This window comes from Ranitomeya imitator, chromosome 4, assembly GCF_032444005.1.
Source record: "Ranitomeya imitator isolate aRanImi1 chromosome 4, aRanImi1.pri, whole genome shotgun sequence".
Classification (NCBI taxonomy): domain Eukaryota; kingdom Metazoa; phylum Chordata; class Amphibia; order Anura; family Dendrobatidae; genus Ranitomeya; species Ranitomeya imitator.
In genome coordinates this window covers 693,291,663-693,309,524 of record NC_091285.1, presented here as the reverse complement: position 1 = coordinate 693,309,524, position 17,862 = coordinate 693,291,663, and the positions used below count along the sequence as shown (strand labels likewise).

The 17,862-nt window shown below is 44.6% G+C and overlaps 1 protein-coding gene across 2 annotated transcripts in view; it reads left to right on the top strand.

The window, feature by feature from the left end:
• Nucleotides 1–17,862, top strand: part of CLDN15 (claudin 15) — a 102,721-nt gene that overhangs the window by 14,959 nt on the left and 69,900 nt on the right. Inside the window, exon 2 of one of the 2 annotated variants that reach the window (XM_069767473.1) lies at nt 16,386–16,537. The exons of the other annotated variant lie outside the window; for it this stretch is intronic. Coding sequence (XP_069623574.1) covers nt 16,447–16,537 — 91 coding nt within the window. The 5' untranslated portion in view covers nt 16,386–16,446. The remainder of the gene's footprint in view (nt 1–16,385; nt 16,538–17,862) is intronic. 2 annotated transcript variants of the gene reach the window in all.

Below are 17,862 nucleotides of genomic sequence, written 5' to 3'. Positions count from 1 at the left end.
GATGAGTACCCTGCATGACCAAGTACCGCTACAAGATTTCCTATCGGAGGGGAGCCGAAAACACCCATGCCAATGCTTTATCCAGAGTGACTCATGAGCGACCTGGACCTAACCGGGATGAAGAACTGGAGGCTGAAGAGATCCCTGAGTTTCGTAATTCCGTCAGTAGGCTGGCTGTAATGCAGGGAGAGATCAGGGGGGGCTACCAGAAAACACACACTGGGACGGCCCCGTGATGACTTGGTAAGGCTTCAACAGGAAGATAAGGAACGCGCCCAAATGAGACAATTGGTGGCTTTGAAACAACTTCCCAAGCAAAGAGAGAGAGATGCCTTTTTCCCGGGAACCTTACAGATCCTTCGACAGTGGGAGAGAATTCAACTGAAAGATGGCCTGCTGTATTGGAAGGTGCAGTTGATATGAGAATGGGGAGTCACCTGGCAAGTGCTCCCAGAAAAATTGCTCCTTGAAGTGGCTATCAAAGCCCATGAGAGAGGGTTACCACTTTGGTCCAGAGAAGACATTCTGGTGGCTGCAGAGACTGGTCTAGCATCCTCAGCTGAGAGCAGCAGTAGATGAGGTTTGTCAACAATGAAGGAGCTGTGAGTTAGCGAAGCCTCCAGAGCAGAGGGCCACTACACAAACTATTGTGACCTCCGCCCCTCTGCGGGCGCTGATGATCAACTACTTGAGTGTACGTCCAGCTCACCTCAGATACGAACACTGCCTGGTGATGACTGACCACTTCACCAAATTTGCTGTGGTGACTCCAACTCAGGATCAGACTGCTGAGTCGTTGGCACAGGCCATTTGCAGAGACTTCATCTGAGTGTACGTCTGTCCGAAGAGGATTCACTCTGACCAAGGCGCCTGTATTCAAGGACGGGTTATGGAAGAACTGCATCGCCTGTACCAGATTGAGAAGTCCAGAACAATGCATTTCGAGGGATATCACCCCTCTTTGTCAGGGCTATGGCTCCAGCGTGTAGCCAGTCCTTATATACTAGTGCGATGCATTAGTAGTTGTTCTCCTCGCACACCTGTTCTCGTAGCTCTGTGATGTCACACCTAGCTCTGCCCCCTCCAACCACGCCACAGCCTCAGCTTTGCTTCCAGTTGGAGCACGCGAGGTGTCGGCATCTATCCCTGCTCAGCAGCGATTGCCCAGCAGCACCGCTCCTTACTGGAACATACCCTGACCATCGGCATCCTTGGCAATCTGCACCCCACATGCAGCACCAGCTGTCAGCCGAACATCATACCTATTATCCTACTGGATTCGCAGCACACTGTATCACTAACACTGGTACACGTAAGTAAAACGTAGAATTGATTGGTTACACTTGTGCACATCCAATGCTAATGTATGTTGCCCTCGTGGTTATTAGTTTATACCTTTTTCTGCTAATAGATCACAAGTTGTCATCATTCATCTTTTTTTTGGCTATTTCCCTCTTGCTTAAGAATTTTACAAATAGGAATTTTGTCCCGGTTGACAGGATTTGCTTTGAAATTAATTTTACTTTGCTCCAAAACATCTAACGATAGGTGGCTTCTCTGCTCACCCATCATATTTTACGGAAACCCCTGTTAGGGGTCGAGTTCCCGCTTCTGCACAGGAGGAATCTCAGGCCGTTTCTGCTGCGGTCTCCCATTCTTCTCCTGCCACAGTGGAACCTGCTCAGCGGAGACATTGGTCCTTGCGTCTGGCTCAGTCTCACTCTGTGCTTAGGCTTGCTGTTGCTTTTCCAGCTTTTGCCATTAAAGCCAGTGCTGAGAAGCAGCGAGCAAACGCTTTTGGGACTAAGTCCTGCTTTTTCCCTTCTGAGCATGTGAGATCTCAGATGCTGCAGCGGTTCCCATTGGTCCTCCTGGAAGGTCCTGAAAGTGCTAACTTCTGTGGCAGCTTCCCATTGGTCCTTTATTGGAAGGTCCTGAACGTACTGCAGCTATATAAGCTTCGCATGACCACACGGCCATGCGCTAGTGTACATTTGTATACGTGTGTTTGTTGTGCGTGCAAGTCGTTCATTAAATACCCCTACCCTATTGTATGACTGTTCGCGTAAGGAGTATGGCTGCTATCTAGCGCCCGACTAACCACTCAACGTGTTACACATGAATCAGCGTCTATTGCTGTGACCGCCAGTGCGGCGCCAGTAGTGCAATTCCTAACCCACGTCTGGGTGTTTGGTGGTGTCAGCCAACACGGCACAGTTCGCACTTCGGTGCTCTAAAAATATTCCTATTGTTACTTAATACACCCATTTGCGTTGTTGAGCGCTATTAGTCTAAAAGGACTTCTACCCCGAGTCTTGGGACTGAGTTCGGTGACTCTTAGCTCGCGCTCTTTAGGGCGGTATTGCGGTCCTGTGGCTTAACAGGGTTCGCTTCCACCGCCATATAGTAACATAGTAACATAGTAACATAGTTAGTAAGGCCGAAAAAAGACATTTGTCCATCCAGTTCAGCCTATATTCCATCATAATAAATACCCAGATCTACGTCCTTCTACAGAACCTAATAATTGTATGATACAATATTGTTCTTCTCCAGGAAGACATCCAGGCCTCTCTTGAACCCCTCGACTGAGTTCGCCATCACCACCTCCTCAGGCAAGCAATTCCAGATTCTCACTGCCCTAACAGTAAAGAATCCTCTTCTATGTTGGTGGAAAAACCTTCTCTCCTCCAGACGCAAAGAATGCCCCCTTGTGCCCGTCACCTTCCTTGGTATAAACAGATCCTCAGCGAGATATTTGTATTGTCCCCTTATATACTTATACATGGTTATTAGATCGCCCCTCAGTCGTCTTTTTTCTAGACTAAATAATCCTAATTTCGCTAATCTATCTGGGTATTGTAGTTCTCCCATCCCCTTTATTAATTTTGTTGCCCTCCTTTGTACTCTCTCTAGTTCCATTATATCCTTCCTGAGCACCGGTGCCCAAAACTGGACACAGTACTCCATGTGCGGTCTAACTAGGGATTTGTACAGAGGCAGTATAATGCTCTCATCATGTGTATCCAGACCTCTTTTAATGCACCCCATGATCCTGTTTGCCTTGGCAGCTGCTGCCTGGCACTGGCTGCTCCAGGTAAGTTTATCATTAACTAGGATCCCCAAGTCCTTCTCCCTGTCAGATTTACCCAGTGGTTTCCCGTTCAGTGTGTAATGGTGATATTGATTCCCTCTTCCCATGTGTATAACCTTACATTTATCATTGTTAAACCTCATCTGCCACCTTTCAGCCCAAGTTTCCAACTTATCCAGATCCATCTGTAGCAGAATACTATCTTCTCTTGTATTAACTGCTTTACATAGTTTTGTATCATCTGCAAATATCGATATCTTACTGTGTAAACCTTCTACCAGATCATTAATGAATATGTTGAAGAGAACAGGTCCCAATACCGACCCCTGCGGTACCCCACTGGTCACAGCGACCCAGTTAGAGACTATACCATTTATAACCACCCTCTGCTTTCTATCACTAAGCCAGTTACTAACCCATTTACACACATTTTCCCCCAGACCAAGCATTCTCATTTTGTGTACCAACCTCTTGTGCGGCACGGTATCAAACGCTTTGGAAAAATCGAGATATACCACGTCCAATGACTCACCGTGGTCCAGTCTATAGCTTACCTCTTCATAAAAACTGATTAGATTGGTTTGACAGGAGCGATTTCTCATAAACCCATGCTGATATGGAGTTAAACAGTTATTCTCATTGAGATAATCCAGAATAACATCCCTCAGAAACCCTTCAAATATTTTACCAACAATAGAGGTTAGACTTACTGGCCTATAATTTCCAGGTTCACTTTTAGAGCCCTTTTTGAATATTGGCACCACATTTGCTATGCGCCAATCCTGCGGAACAGACCCTGTCTCTATAGAGTCCCTAAAAATAAGAAATAATGGTTTATCTACTACATTACTTAGTTCTCTTAGTACTCGTGGGTGTATGCCATCCGGACCCGGAGATTTATCTATTTTAATCTTATTTAGCCGGTTTCGCACCTCTTCTTGGGTTAGATTGGTGACCCTTAATATAGGGTTTTCATTGTTTCTTGGGATTTCACCTAGCATTTCATTTTCCACCGTGAATACCGTGGAGAAGAAGGTGTTTAATATGTTAGCTTTTTCCTCGTCATCTACAACCATTCTTTCCTCACTATTTTTTAAGGGGCCTACATTTTCAGTTTTTATTCTTTTACTATTGATATAGTTGAAGAACAGTTTGGGATTAGTTTTACTCTCCTTAGCAATGTGCTTCTCTGTTTCCTTTTTGGCAGCTTTAATTAGTTTTTTAGATAAAGTATTTTTCTCCCTATAGTTTTTTAGAGCTTCAATGGTGCCATCCTGCTTTAATAGTGCAAATGCTTTCTTTTTACTGTTAATTGCCTGTCTTACTTCTTTGTTTAGCCACATTGGGTTTTTCCTATTTCTAGTCCTTTTATTCCCACAAGGTATAAACCGCTTACACTGCCTATTTAGGATGTTCTTAAACATTTCCCATTTATTATCTGTATTCTCATTTCTGAGGATATTGTCCCAGTCTACCAGATTAAGGGCATCTCTAAGCTGTTCAAACTTTGCCTTCCTAAAGTTCAATGTTTTTGTGACTCCCTGACAAGTCCCCCTAGTGAAAGACAGGTGAAACTGCACAATATTGTGGTCGCTATTTCCTAAATGCCCAACCACCTGCAGATTTGTTATTCTGTCAGGTCTATTAGATAGTATTAGGTCTAAAAGTGCTGCTCCTCTGGTTGGATTCTGCACCAATTGTGAAAGATAATTTTTCTTGGTTATTAGCAGAAACCTGTTGCCTTTATGGGTTTCACAGGTTTCTGTTTCCCAGTTAATATCCGGGTAGTTAAAGTCCCCCATAACCAGGACCTCATTATGGGTTGCAGCTTCATCTATCTGCTTTAGAAGTAGACTTTCCATGCTTTCTGTTATATTTGGGGGTTTGTAACAGACCCCAATGAGAATTTTGTTACCATTTTTCCCTCCATGAATTTCAACCCATATGGACTCGACATCCTCATTCCCTTCGCTAATATCCTCCCTTAAAGTGGACTTTAGACAAGACTTTACATAGAGACAAACCCCTCCTCCTCTCCGATTTTTACGATCCTTTCTAAACAGACTGTAACCCTGTAAGTTAACTGCCCAGTCATAGCTTTCATCTAACCATGTCTCGGTTATTCCCACTATGTCAAAGTTACCTGTAGATATTTCTGCTTCTAGTTCTTCCATCTTGTTTGTCAGGCTTCTGGCGTTTGCGAGCATGCAGTTTAGAGGATTTTGTTTTGTTCCAATCTCCTCACTGTGGATTGTTTTAGAAATGTTCTTACCTCCCTTCTGAGTATGTTTTCCTGGGTCGTCTTTGTTCGAGTCTAATGTTTTTCTTCCCGTCCCCTCTTCTTCTAGTTTAACGCCCTCCTGATGAGTGTAGCGAGTCTTCTGGCGAATGTGTGTTTCCCAGGTTTGTTGAGGTGTAGTCCGTCTCTGGCGAGGAGTCCATCATACCAGTAATTCACACCGTGGTCCAGGAATCCAAATCCTTGTTGTCTGCACCATCGTCTTAGCCAGTTGTTTGCATCAAGGATCCTGTTCCATCTCCTGGTGCCATGCCCGTCTACTGGAAGGATAGAAGAAAAAACTACCTGTGCATCCAGTTCCTTTACTTTCTTCCCCAACTCTTCAAAGTCCTTGCAGATTGTCGGTAGGTCCTTCCTTGCCGTGTCATTGGTGCCAACATGTATCAGAAGAAATGGGTGGACGTCCTTGGAGCTGAAGAGCTTTGGTATCCTATCGGTCACATCCTTGATCATCGCACCTGGAAGGCAGCATACTTCTCTTGCAGTTATGTCCGGTCTGCAGATGGCTGCTTCGGTGCCTCTCAGTAGTGAGTCTCCCACCACCACCACTCTTCGTTGCTTCTTGGCTGTACTTTTTGCTGTCACTTGTTGCTGTGTGCCCTTTTCTTTTTTGCTTGCTGGTATTGCTTCATTCTTAGGTGTGCCATCTTCATCCTCTACAAAGATTTGATATCGGTTCTTCAGTTGTGTGGTTGGTGATTTCTCCATGGTCTTCTTGCTTCTTTTGGTCACATGCTTCCACTCATCTGCTTTTGGAGGTTCTCTGACACTTTTTGCACCTTCTGTGACCAGTAGAGATGCTTCTGTTCTGTCTAGAAAGCATATAGAATAGCGCTGCCATTTACTAGCAGCAGGTTTTCACGTGCACGGTGGACCCCGGACTGCGAACGCACCTATTAATATTTCATCTCATACTTGGTGTGTTCCGCCAGTCCTAACAACCCCTTCTTAAAATGTACAATCTCCATATATGATTCTTTTATCGCTACTAATGCTTTCCTCTTCTTTAGAACATTTTATCCTACTTAGACTTTAAGCCTTTGGCACCTCAAGATCTTTCTTCTTCCCCTATCAATGGCCAACACAGAGGAAAAGTAATATCACAGCCAGTCAGATGAAATTCACAGATGTCTCATGACCTCCAGAAAAAGAGTCACTCACAAAGATTTTCTGGAGAAGTCCTGTACATGAGAGATCCCTCAGTAATGTCTCTATGTCCTAATATGACTTATAGGCAGGGAATAACTTGAAGAGGTAGTCTCCTAAAAGAGTTCTTAAAGTTCTACTTAACCTTGTAGACTAAGCAGCAATGGTGGTTTGGAAGCCTTGCACTTTGAGTTCTCCAGGTTCTTCCAGCTTGGTTAGGTGAAAAATAAAAAGCTAGAACCAAGTGAATGCAAATAGAAAATTTACTGAATCCTTCCTTCCCAAAACCAAAGACAGTGTGTCTTCAGAGAGTTACACCAGACATCAGAAACTTGGCGGTTCCTCCACATGCAGAGATGTAATGGACATGACCAGATTTTGAATAAGGGGCATAGCAAGAACTTCTTAACCAAAAAGATGTTATTTTTTCTTTTTTGTGGGGTAAAAGTTACTGAATTCCTTCATTTTAGGATAGGTTTACTATGTCTTCAACTCCATAGCTGCCCATCGACAATGAATTTCTATTCGTTCAGTATAATCAATCATTTTTGGGAATCTGTTATGCTGTGCTATCAGGCAACACAGTGTGCAGTAATCAGCGCACATACAGTGATATGGCAATAACCCAAAAACAATAGAACAAGCTCTGAGACGTGGAATCTCTGCAGACTGCAATACCTGAACCTATCCTCACACAACTAAAAGCAGCAGTGGATTGCGCCTAACACTACCTATGCAACTCGGCACTGCCTGAGGAGCTGACTAGCCTGAAGATAGAAATACAAGCCTGACTTGCCTCAGAGAAATACCCCAAAGGAATAGGCAGCCCCCCACATATAATGACTGTTAGCAAGATGAAAAGACAAAACGTAGAAATGAAATAGATTCAGCAAAGTGAGGCCCGATATTCTAGACAGAGCGAGGATAGCAAAGAGAACTATGCAGTCTACAAAAAACCCTAAAGCAGAACCACGCAAAGGGGGGCAAAAAGACCCACCGTGCCGAACTAACGGCACGGCGGTGCACCCTTTGCGTCTCAGAGCTTCCAGCAAAAGAGAATAGCACAGCTGGACAGAAAAAACGGAAACAAAAACAAACTAACACTTATCTAGCAGAGCAGCAGGCCACAGGAAAGATGCAGTAGCTCAGATCCAACACTGGAACATTGACAAGGAGCAAGGAAGACAGACTCAGGTGGAGTTAAATAGCAAGGCAGCCAACGAGCTCACCAAAACACCTGAGGGAGGAAGCCCAGAGGCTGCAATACCACTTGTGACCACAGGAGTGAATTCAGCCACAGAATTCACAACTGTACCCCCCCCCCTTGAGGAGGGGTCACTGAACCCTCACCAGAACCCCCAGGCCGACCAGGATGAGCCACATGAAAGGCACGAACAAGATCTGGGGCATGGACATCAGAGGCAAAAACCCAGGAATTATCCTCCTGAGCATAACCCTTCCATTTGACCAGATACTGGAGTTTCCGTCTAGAGACACGAGAATCCAAAATTTTCTCCACAATGTACTCCAATTCCCCCTCCACCAAAACAGGGGCAGGAGGCTCCACAGATGGAACCATAGGTGCCACGTATCTTCTCAACAACGACCTATGGAATACATTATGTATGGAAAAGGAGTCTGGGAGGGTCAGACGAAAAAACACCGGATTGAGAATCTCAGAAATCCTATACGGACCAATAAAACGAGGTTTAAATTTAGGAGAGGAAACCTTCATAGGAATATGACGAGAAGATAACCAAACCAGATCCCCAACACGAAGTCGGGGACCCACACGGCGTCTACGATTAGCGAAAAGCTGAGCCTTCTCCTGGGACAAGGTCAAATTGTCCACTACCTGAGTCCAGATCTGCTGCAACCTGTCCACCACAGAATCCACACCAGGACAGTCCGAAGACTCAACCTGTCCTGAAGAGAAACGAGGATGGAACCCAGAATTGCAGAAAAATGGAGAGACCAAGGTAGCCGAGCTGGCCCGATTATTAAGGGCGAACTCAGCCAACGGCAAAAATGACACCCAATCATCCTGGTCAGCAGAAACAAAACATCTCAGATATGTTTCCAAGGTCTGATTGGTTCGTTCGGTCTGGCCATTAGTCTGAGGATGGAAGGCCGAGGAAAAAGATAGGTCAATGCCCATCCTACCACAAAAGGCTCGCCAGAACCTCGAGACAAACTGGGAACCTCTGTCAGAAACAATATTCTCAGGAATGCCATGCAAACGAACCACATGCTGGAAGAACAAAGGCACCAAATTAGAGGAGGAAGGCAATTTAACCAAGGGCACCAGATGGACCATTTTAGAAAAGCGATCACAGACCACCCAAATGACCGACATCTTTTGAGAAACGGGAAGGTCAGAAATGAAATCCATCGAAATATGTGTCCAAGGCCTCTTCGGGACCGGCAAGGGCAAAAGCAACCCACTGGCACGTGAACAGCAGGGCTTAGCCCTAGCACAAATCCCACAGGACTGCACAAAAGCACGCACATCCCGTGACAGAGATGGCCACCAGAAGGATCTAGCCACTAACTCTCTGGTACCAAAGATTCCTGGATGACCAGCCAGCACCGAACAATGAAGTTCAGAGATAACTTTACTAGTCCACCTATCAGGGACGAACAGTTTCTCGGCTGGACAACGATCAGGTTTATTAGCCTGAAATTTCTGCAACACTCTCCGCAAATCAGGAGAGATGGCAGACACAATGACTCCTTCCTTGAGGATACTCGCCGGCTCAGATAACCCCGGAGAGTTGGGCACAAAACTCCTAGACAGAGCATCCGCCTTCACATTTTTAGAGCCCGGAAGGTACGAAATCACAAAATCAAAACGAGCAAAAAATAACGACCAACGGGCCTGTCTAGGATTCAAGCGCTTGGCAGACTCGAGATAAGTAAGATTCTTATGATCAGTCAATACCACCACGCGATGCTTAGCTCCCTCAAGCCAATGACGCCACTCCTCGAATGCCCACTTCATGGCCAGCAACTCTCGGTTGCCCACATCATAATTACGCTCAGCAGCAGAAAATTTCCTGGAAAAGAAAGCACATGGTTTCAACACTGAGCAACCAGAACCTCTCTGTGACAAAACCGCCCCTGCTCCAATCTCAGAAGCATCAACCTCGACCTGGAATGGAAGAGAAACATCTGGTTGACACAACACAGGGGCACAGCAAAAACGACGCTTCAATTCCTGAAAAGCTTCCACGGCAGCAGAAGACCAATTAACCAAATCAGCACCCTTCTTGGTCAAATCGGTCAATGGTCTGGCAATGCTAGAAAAATTACAGATGAAGCGACGATAAAAATTAGCAAAGCCCAGGAATTTCTGCAGACTTTTCAGAGATGTCGGCTGAGTCCAATCCTGGATGGCCTGGACCTTAACCGGATCCATCTCGATAGTAGAAGGGGAAAAGATGAACCCCAAAAATGAAACTTTCTGCACACCGAAGAGACACTTTGATCCCTTCACGAACAAGGAATTAGCACGCAGTACCTGGAAAACCATTCTGACTTGCTTCACATGAGACTCCCAATCATCAGAGAAGATCAAAATGTCATCCAAGTAAACAATCAGGAATTTATCCAGATACTCACGGAAAATGTCATGCATAAAAGACTGAAAAACAGATGGAGCATTGGCAAGTCCGAACGGCATCACCAGATACTCAAAATGACCCTCGGGCGTATTAAATGCCGTTTTCCATTCATCTCCCTGCCTGATTCTCACCAGATTATACGCACCACGAAGATCAATCTTAGTAAACCAACTAGCCCCCTTAATCCGAGCAAACAAGTCAGATATCAATGGCAAGGGATACTGAAACTTAACAGTGATCTTATTAAGGAGGCGGTAATCAATACACGGTCTTAGCGAACCATCCTTTTTGGCTACAAAAAAGAACCCTGCTCCCAATGGTGATGACGATGGGCGAATATGTTCCTTCTCCAGGGATTCTTTCACATAACTGCGCATAGCGGTGTGTTCAGGCACGGACAAATTAAATAAACGACCCTTAGGGAATTTACTACCAGGAATCAAATTGATAGCACAATCACAATTCCTATGCGGAGGTAGGGCATCAGACTTGGGCTCTTCAAATACATCCTGAAAGTCAGACAAGAACTCTGGGATGTCAGAAGGAATGGATGACGAAATAGACAAAAATGGAACATCACCATGTACTCCCTGACAACCCCAGCTGGTTACTGACATAGAGTTCCAATCTAATACTGGATTATGGGTTTGTAGCCATGGCAACCCCAACACGACCACATCATGCAGATTATGCAGTACCAGAAAGCGAATAACTTCCTGATGTGCAGGAGCCATGCACATGGTCAGCTGGGCCCAGTACTGAGGCTTATTCTTGGCCAAAGGTGTAGCATCAATTCCTCTCAACGGAATAGGACACCGCAAAGGCTCCAAGAAAAATCCACAACGTTTAGCATAATCCAAATCCATCAGATTCAGGGCAGCGCCTGAATCCACAAACGCCATGACAGAATACGATGACAAAGAGCATATCAAGGTAATGGACAGAAGGAATTTGGACTGTACAGTACCAATGACGGCAGAGCTATCGAACCGCCTAGTGCGCTTAGGACAATTAGAAATAGCATGAGTGGAATCACCACAGTAGAAACACAGCCTGTTCAGACGTCTGTGTTCTTGCCGTTCAACTTTAGTCATAGTCCTGTCGCACTGCATAGGCTCAGGTTTACTCTCAGACAATACCGCCAGATGGTGCACAGATTTACGCTCGCGCAAGCGACGACCGATCTGAATGGCCAAGGACATAGACTCATTCAAACCAGCAGGCATAGGAAATCCCACCATGACATCCTTAAGAGCTTCAGAGAGACCCTTTCTGAACAAAGCTGCCAGCGCAGATTCATTCCACTGAGTGAGTACTGACCATTTCCTAAATTTCTGACAATATACTTCTATATCATCCTGACCCTGGCACAAAGCCAGCAAATTTTTCTCAGCCTGATCCACTGAATTAGGCTCATCGTAAAGCAATCCAAGCGCCTGGAAAAACGCATCAACATTACTCAATGCAGGGTCTCCTGGCGCAAGAGAAAACGCCCAGTCCTGTGGGTCGCCGCGCAAAAAAGAAATAATCAAAACCTGTTGAATAGGATTACCAGAAGAATGAGGTTTCAAGGCCAGAAATAGCTTACAATTATTTTTGAAGCTCAGGAACTTAGTTCTGTCACCAAAAAACAAATCAGGAATAGGAATTCTTGGTTCTAGCATAGATTTCTGATCAATTGTATCTTGAATCTTTTGTACATTTATAACGAGATTATCCATTGAGGAGCACAGAGCCTGAATATCCATGTCCACAGCTGTGTCCTGAAGCACTCTAATGTCTAGGGGAAAAAAAAAAAAAAAACACTGAAGACAGAGCTGAGGAGGAAAAAAAAAATGATGTCAGGACTTCTTTTTTCCCTCTATTGAGAATCATTGGTTTGGCTCCTTGTACTGTTATGCTGTGCTATCAGGCAACACAGTGTGCAGTAATCAGCGCACATACAGTGATATGGCAATAACCCAAAAACAATAGAACAAGCTCTGAGACGTGGAATCTCTGCAGACTGCAATACCTGAACCTATCCTCACACAACTAAAAGCAGCAGTGGATTACGCCTAACACTACCTATGCAACTCGGCACTGCCTGAGGAGCTGACTAGCCTGAAGATAGAAATACAAGCCTGACTTGCCTCAGAGAAATACCCCAAAGGAATAGGCAGCCCCCCACATATAATGACTGTTAGCAAGATGAAAAGACAAAACGTAGAAATGAAATAGATTCAGCAAAGTGAGGCCCGATATTCTAGACAGAGCGAGGATAGCAAAGAGAACTATGCAGTCTACAAAAAACCCTAAAGCAGAACCACGCAAAGGGGGGCAAAAAGACTCACCGTGCCGAACTAACGGCACGGCGGTGCACCCTTTGCGTCTCAGAGCTTCCAGCAAAAGAGAATAGCACAGCTGGACAGAAAAAACGGAAACAAAAACAAAGTAACACTTATCTAGCAGAGCAGCAGGCCACAGGAAAGATGCAGTAGCTCAGATCCAACACTGGAACATTGACAAGGAGCAAGGAAGACAGACTCAGGTGGAGTTAAATAGCAAGGCAGCCAACGAGCTCACCAAAACACCTGAGGGAGGAAGCCCAGAGGCTGCAATACCACTTGTGACCACAGGAGTGAATTCAGCCACAGAATTCACAACAGGAATCCTCCAACAAGGGTCGGGATCCTCTTCAATTGAGAAGGCTAGACGGTTTTTATATGCCACCCTTAAGGATTCAACAGATTGGAATTTTACATGTCAGCCACTGAGGAGGCTGCCTCATCAAGATAATCAGCTGTGTCAATCAACCGATCACTGTGTTTCTAGAAAATAAGTCCACCTGAACAAGAAATTCTCCTACTGACTGACCTCCTGTTCTGACCATCATAGAGACTGTCTGTAATGTCCACATTCACAATGCTAGGGCCCAGAAATGTGGTTGTCTTATCAACATACAGCACATAGGGCATGTTTGTGCTTTTTGTGTTACCTTGGGTCATAGAGTTAACTTTAACCCTACCGTCTATTTTCAGCTTTGGAAAACACGGTCAGTGGACAAATGTTTTCTATAACAAGGTAGAAGTGACAAGTGATGTGCAGACATGGAGTCAGAACAGAAAGCCGACAGCACATAAAGTAGTGGTGAACTCATCCACAATAGACTCTGTGATCTGATAGAGGACTGTGTGACCAAGATGCAGAGAACTATCCGAGACAAAGAGAACTGACCGAAACGCAGAGAATGACCGAAATGCAGATGACTATCCAAACATCTCACTAACAGGGTCTAACTGTCATGCCAACCTGTGAGATCTGGGGTTAGAAAATCACTGCGTATTGTGAATCACAGATCTTCGATTTAGCCTGTGTAATTGTGATCCAATATTAAATGAATTTGGTTTCCTTTGGTGCTGAAAAGATCAACGACCCTTTCTATGCAAGTCAGTGTTAGGTGTCGAGTTCCCGCCTCTGCACAGGGGGAATCTCAAACCATCTCCGCTGTGATCTCCCATTCTTCTCCAGACACAGTGGAATCTGCTCAGCGGAGACGTCGGTCCCAGCGTCTAGCTCAGGCTAATACTGGACGACTGGTTACTACTGCCCTTCCAGGCTCTGTTCTTGTAGCCAGCAATGTTCAGCAGCGAGCAGGTCTTTCTGGGACTAAGTCCAGATTTTCTCTTTCTGAGCATGCCCACGGGATGACCTCCCATTGGAGGTCAGGGGTCACATGCTTAGGTACTGCAGCTAATCCCATTGGTCCTCTAGGAAGGTCCTAAAGGTGTTCTTCTTCTGTGGCTGACTCCCATTGGTCCTTCTCGGAAGGTCTTGTACTTGCTGCAGCTATAAAAGGTTTGCATGGCCGCACGGCCATGCGCTAGTATACAATTGTTATCGTGTGTGTGTGTTGATGAGTGCAAGTCGTTCCTTAAAAAACCCATCCCTTGTGTATGACTGTTCGCGTAAGGTGTATGGCTGCAATCTAGCGCCCGGCTGAACTCACAGCGTTAACACACGAAACAGCGTCTAACTGCTGTGACCGCCAGTGCAGCGCCGTGCGCTATTAGAGCGCTTACCTTACCCAAGTCTGGGTGGTTAGTGGTGTCCGCTAGTGTGGCACAGCATGCACTTCTGTGCATATTAGTTACTCTGATACCCCAATTGTGGTGTCGATCGCAAGAGGTCTACACTAACTCTAATCCTGTGTCCTGGGATAGAGTTCTGTGGTTCCTTGCTTGCGCTCTCTGTGCGGTACCGCGACCCTGTGACTTAACAGGGATCGCTTTCTTCATACAGGGTGAAGTTAACCCATGTGTGTATCCTCATTGTACCGCCATATAGTCCGTCATTACTTAGCAGCAAGTTCCATCTCTGCACGGTGGACCCCGGGCTGCGAACGCACCTTATTATATCTATGTAATTATTTGGTGCGTTCCGCTAGCCCTAACAGTCAGAAACATGCAGCTTCATTTAAGCTGCTTCTGATCTAGTCGTTAATTCTTCCTATAAAACCTGGCCAGACCATCTCTGCCCTGCCGGTGAAAGCTCTGCTTCCTTGCTTTTAGGAGACACTGTGCTGTATGCTAAAGCTAAGTAGTTCAAGTTTGGAGTTGGAGTTGTGGTGTACTGTAGTTTGCTGTTGTACGTGTGTATTTATTTTCTGGTCCCCTTTTCCCATTTAGTTTATTCCTCCCAGTCCCTATCCTCCTCCCTATTGTTGGTTAGTGCTTTGGTATGATAGAGGTTTTCTGTTATCCATGTTTTGAATTTGTGACTGGTTTACCTTTCATTTCTGTCCCATGCCTCATGGGGTGTGGGAGGGGACAGATTAGGGATTTTACAGGAGCATAGTAAAGTCGGAGACTTTAGGAGTACCCCCAGGACAGGGATAGTTAGGGTCCCAGCTCCAGGGACAGTTTGAGTCCTATCCAAACCCAAATATATAGAAAGTATCCAATCCATAACTTGGTATCTAAATAGAGTTAAAAAGAAGCATACATACTTCCCATCAACTATGTGTCTGGTAACCACCTTACAATACAATGATTCAGTCTTCTTTCACCTCTAAGGAACTATATTGCCACTATGACTGGTACTTATCTTCTCTGTCTCTGGAACTCTCATCCAGGGCACTCTCTTCATCTCACGTACTTTGTCCCATCTTAGCCCATTACCTCTCGGAGTTATAAACTCTGAACTGTAGTGCTAGCTGTCCTTCCTATGTACAGGTCTCAGATCGATTATTCTGACATTGTTACTTCTCTCCTTTCTGCTAGGATCTAGCTATCCTCTGTCACGGTCTCCTCTCACGTTAGGGACTCAAATCATGCAGCACTGCTACTGTCTAGACCGTAGATCTACTCCAGATGAACACTAGGTCATGTCTGTTGTCATGTCTATCTCTGTCCTTCACCTTAGTCCCTCCCATTCTGGGCTAGTCCCTATCTTTAACTCTAGCTTTCCCTACCGTCGATTAATACACATTACCAACATCATTAACGCATAACACAATTCACATTGCGTGATACAACATTACAACTTTTTCTTCAAGGAGCAACGTGGGCTCTATCTCCTTACACAGCAGTCTCAGTGTATCCTATGAGATGTACAGTATCTACACACATTGCACATACACATGTATATACTATACACATGTATATACACACTAGACATACGCATTTATATACACTAGATTTACAGTAAAAACATTTTTGTGCAAATTTTTAGGTTTTACCCCTGGGAATAATTGTTATAGGATTTTTAAAGGATGAAAAGAGTGAAGTTGTCAAAAATGATGTTGAGAAGGCCAAACTTTTAAATTCCTATTTTGCAGCTGTGTTCTCTAAGAAAGCAAATGCAACATCAACCGATCTTCATGGTGCCATTGAAGGAATAAAAGAATCCACAAATTCTATAGACAGAGAGATGGTGAGGGAACACCTAGCTAATTTACACGAATTTACATCTCCTGGTCCAGATGAATTACATCCTAGGGTACTGAAAGAGTTAGCAGAGGAAATTTCCAGAACCACTAGCCAGAATCTTTGGAAAATCATGGAAAACAGGAGAAGTCCCAGAAGATTGAAGGGCAAATGTTGTCCCTATCTTCAAAACAGGAAAGAAGATGGAGCAAGGAAAATACTGAGCAAAGGGTCTGAATACTTATGACCATGTGATATTTCAGTTTATCTTTTTTAATAAATCTGCAACAATTTCTACATTTCTGTTTTTTTTTCAGTCAAGATGGGGTGCAGAGTGTACATTATTGAGAAAAAAAATGAACTTTTTGAATTTACCAAATGGCTGCAATGAAACAAAGAGTGAAAAATTTAAAGGGGTCTGAATACTTTCCGTACCCACTGTATATACAGACGTCGCAGTGTCTACGATGTGAGTACATACAGCAGTCTCAGCGTCTCTTATGTGATGAATGTATAGCAGTCTAAACTGTACCCTAAGTGACACATGTACAGAAGTCTCAGTGTCTCCTACATGATGTATATACATCAGCATCAGTGTCTCTCATGTGATGTTTTTACCGCAGTCTCAGTGTCCCTGTGTGATGTATATACAGCAGTCTGTATATATAGCAATCTTGGAGTCTCTTATGTGATGAATATACAATAGTGCTAGTGTCCTCTATGTCATGTATAGACAGCATATTTATCATATATTAAGCAGTCTTAGAATTTCATATGTGCGCTATATACAGCAGTCTTAATGCCCACTATGTGATGTATATACAGCTGTCTCAGGGTCTGATATGTGATGCCTATACAGCAGTGTCAGTGCCTCTTATGTGCGCTATACATAGCAGTCTCATTGTCCCCTATGTGATGTATAAACATCAGTCTTAGTTTCTTATCCTTTGTGATGTATATACAGCAGTCTCAGTGTCTCTTATGTGATGTAAATAATCCAGTCTCAGTGCCTCTTATGTGATATATATACAGCAGTCACAGTCTCCTATGTGATTCTTATACTGCAGTCTCAGTGTATCCTATATGATGTGTATATATAGTAATCTTGGTGTCTACTATGTGATGTATATTGTAGTGCGGCAGTGTTCACACCATGCGGTAATGAGACAGTGACCCAGCAAAGTTCAAAGCAAAATGACTTTAATGTCCAAACTCACAAATGAAAGCCAAACGGTATCCTCTGGGGTTTTGAGACAGCCCGTATCCGACACCAGTTGTCATGGGCGACTGCACCACCATGTCATGCTGAGGGGCCGCCAGGCGTTCACTTACCTTAGCTTTGTGCTGACTTTACACACAAGCCGGATGTTGCAGAGCCACTTGCTCTGCAACTTGCTAACCAACACTGACACACCCAGACCTTTGCTGCAGGGTTTTTACATGAAATCTGTGGCCATGAGCCACTTGCAAGACCTGGCTGGAGGTTGTGAACTGCCCCACTACCTTCCTGTAGTTCACTCCAAAAATAAAAACCCTTAACCGATTTTCCTAAAATCTGTCACTACTTGGACCCAATCCACTCTTTCTTTTATTTTGCCTTGTGAATCACAGGCATCCTGCTATGAACACAAGGCACTCCAGCGGGTTTAATAGGACTCCGTCCGCATCCTGGGGGACACATATTGCCCCTCGCATATGATCCCCCCTCACTGGCTCACAATTTATACAGCAGTCTTGATATCTGCTATTATGTATTATGTATACAGCAGTCTTGGTGTCTCCTATATGATGTAC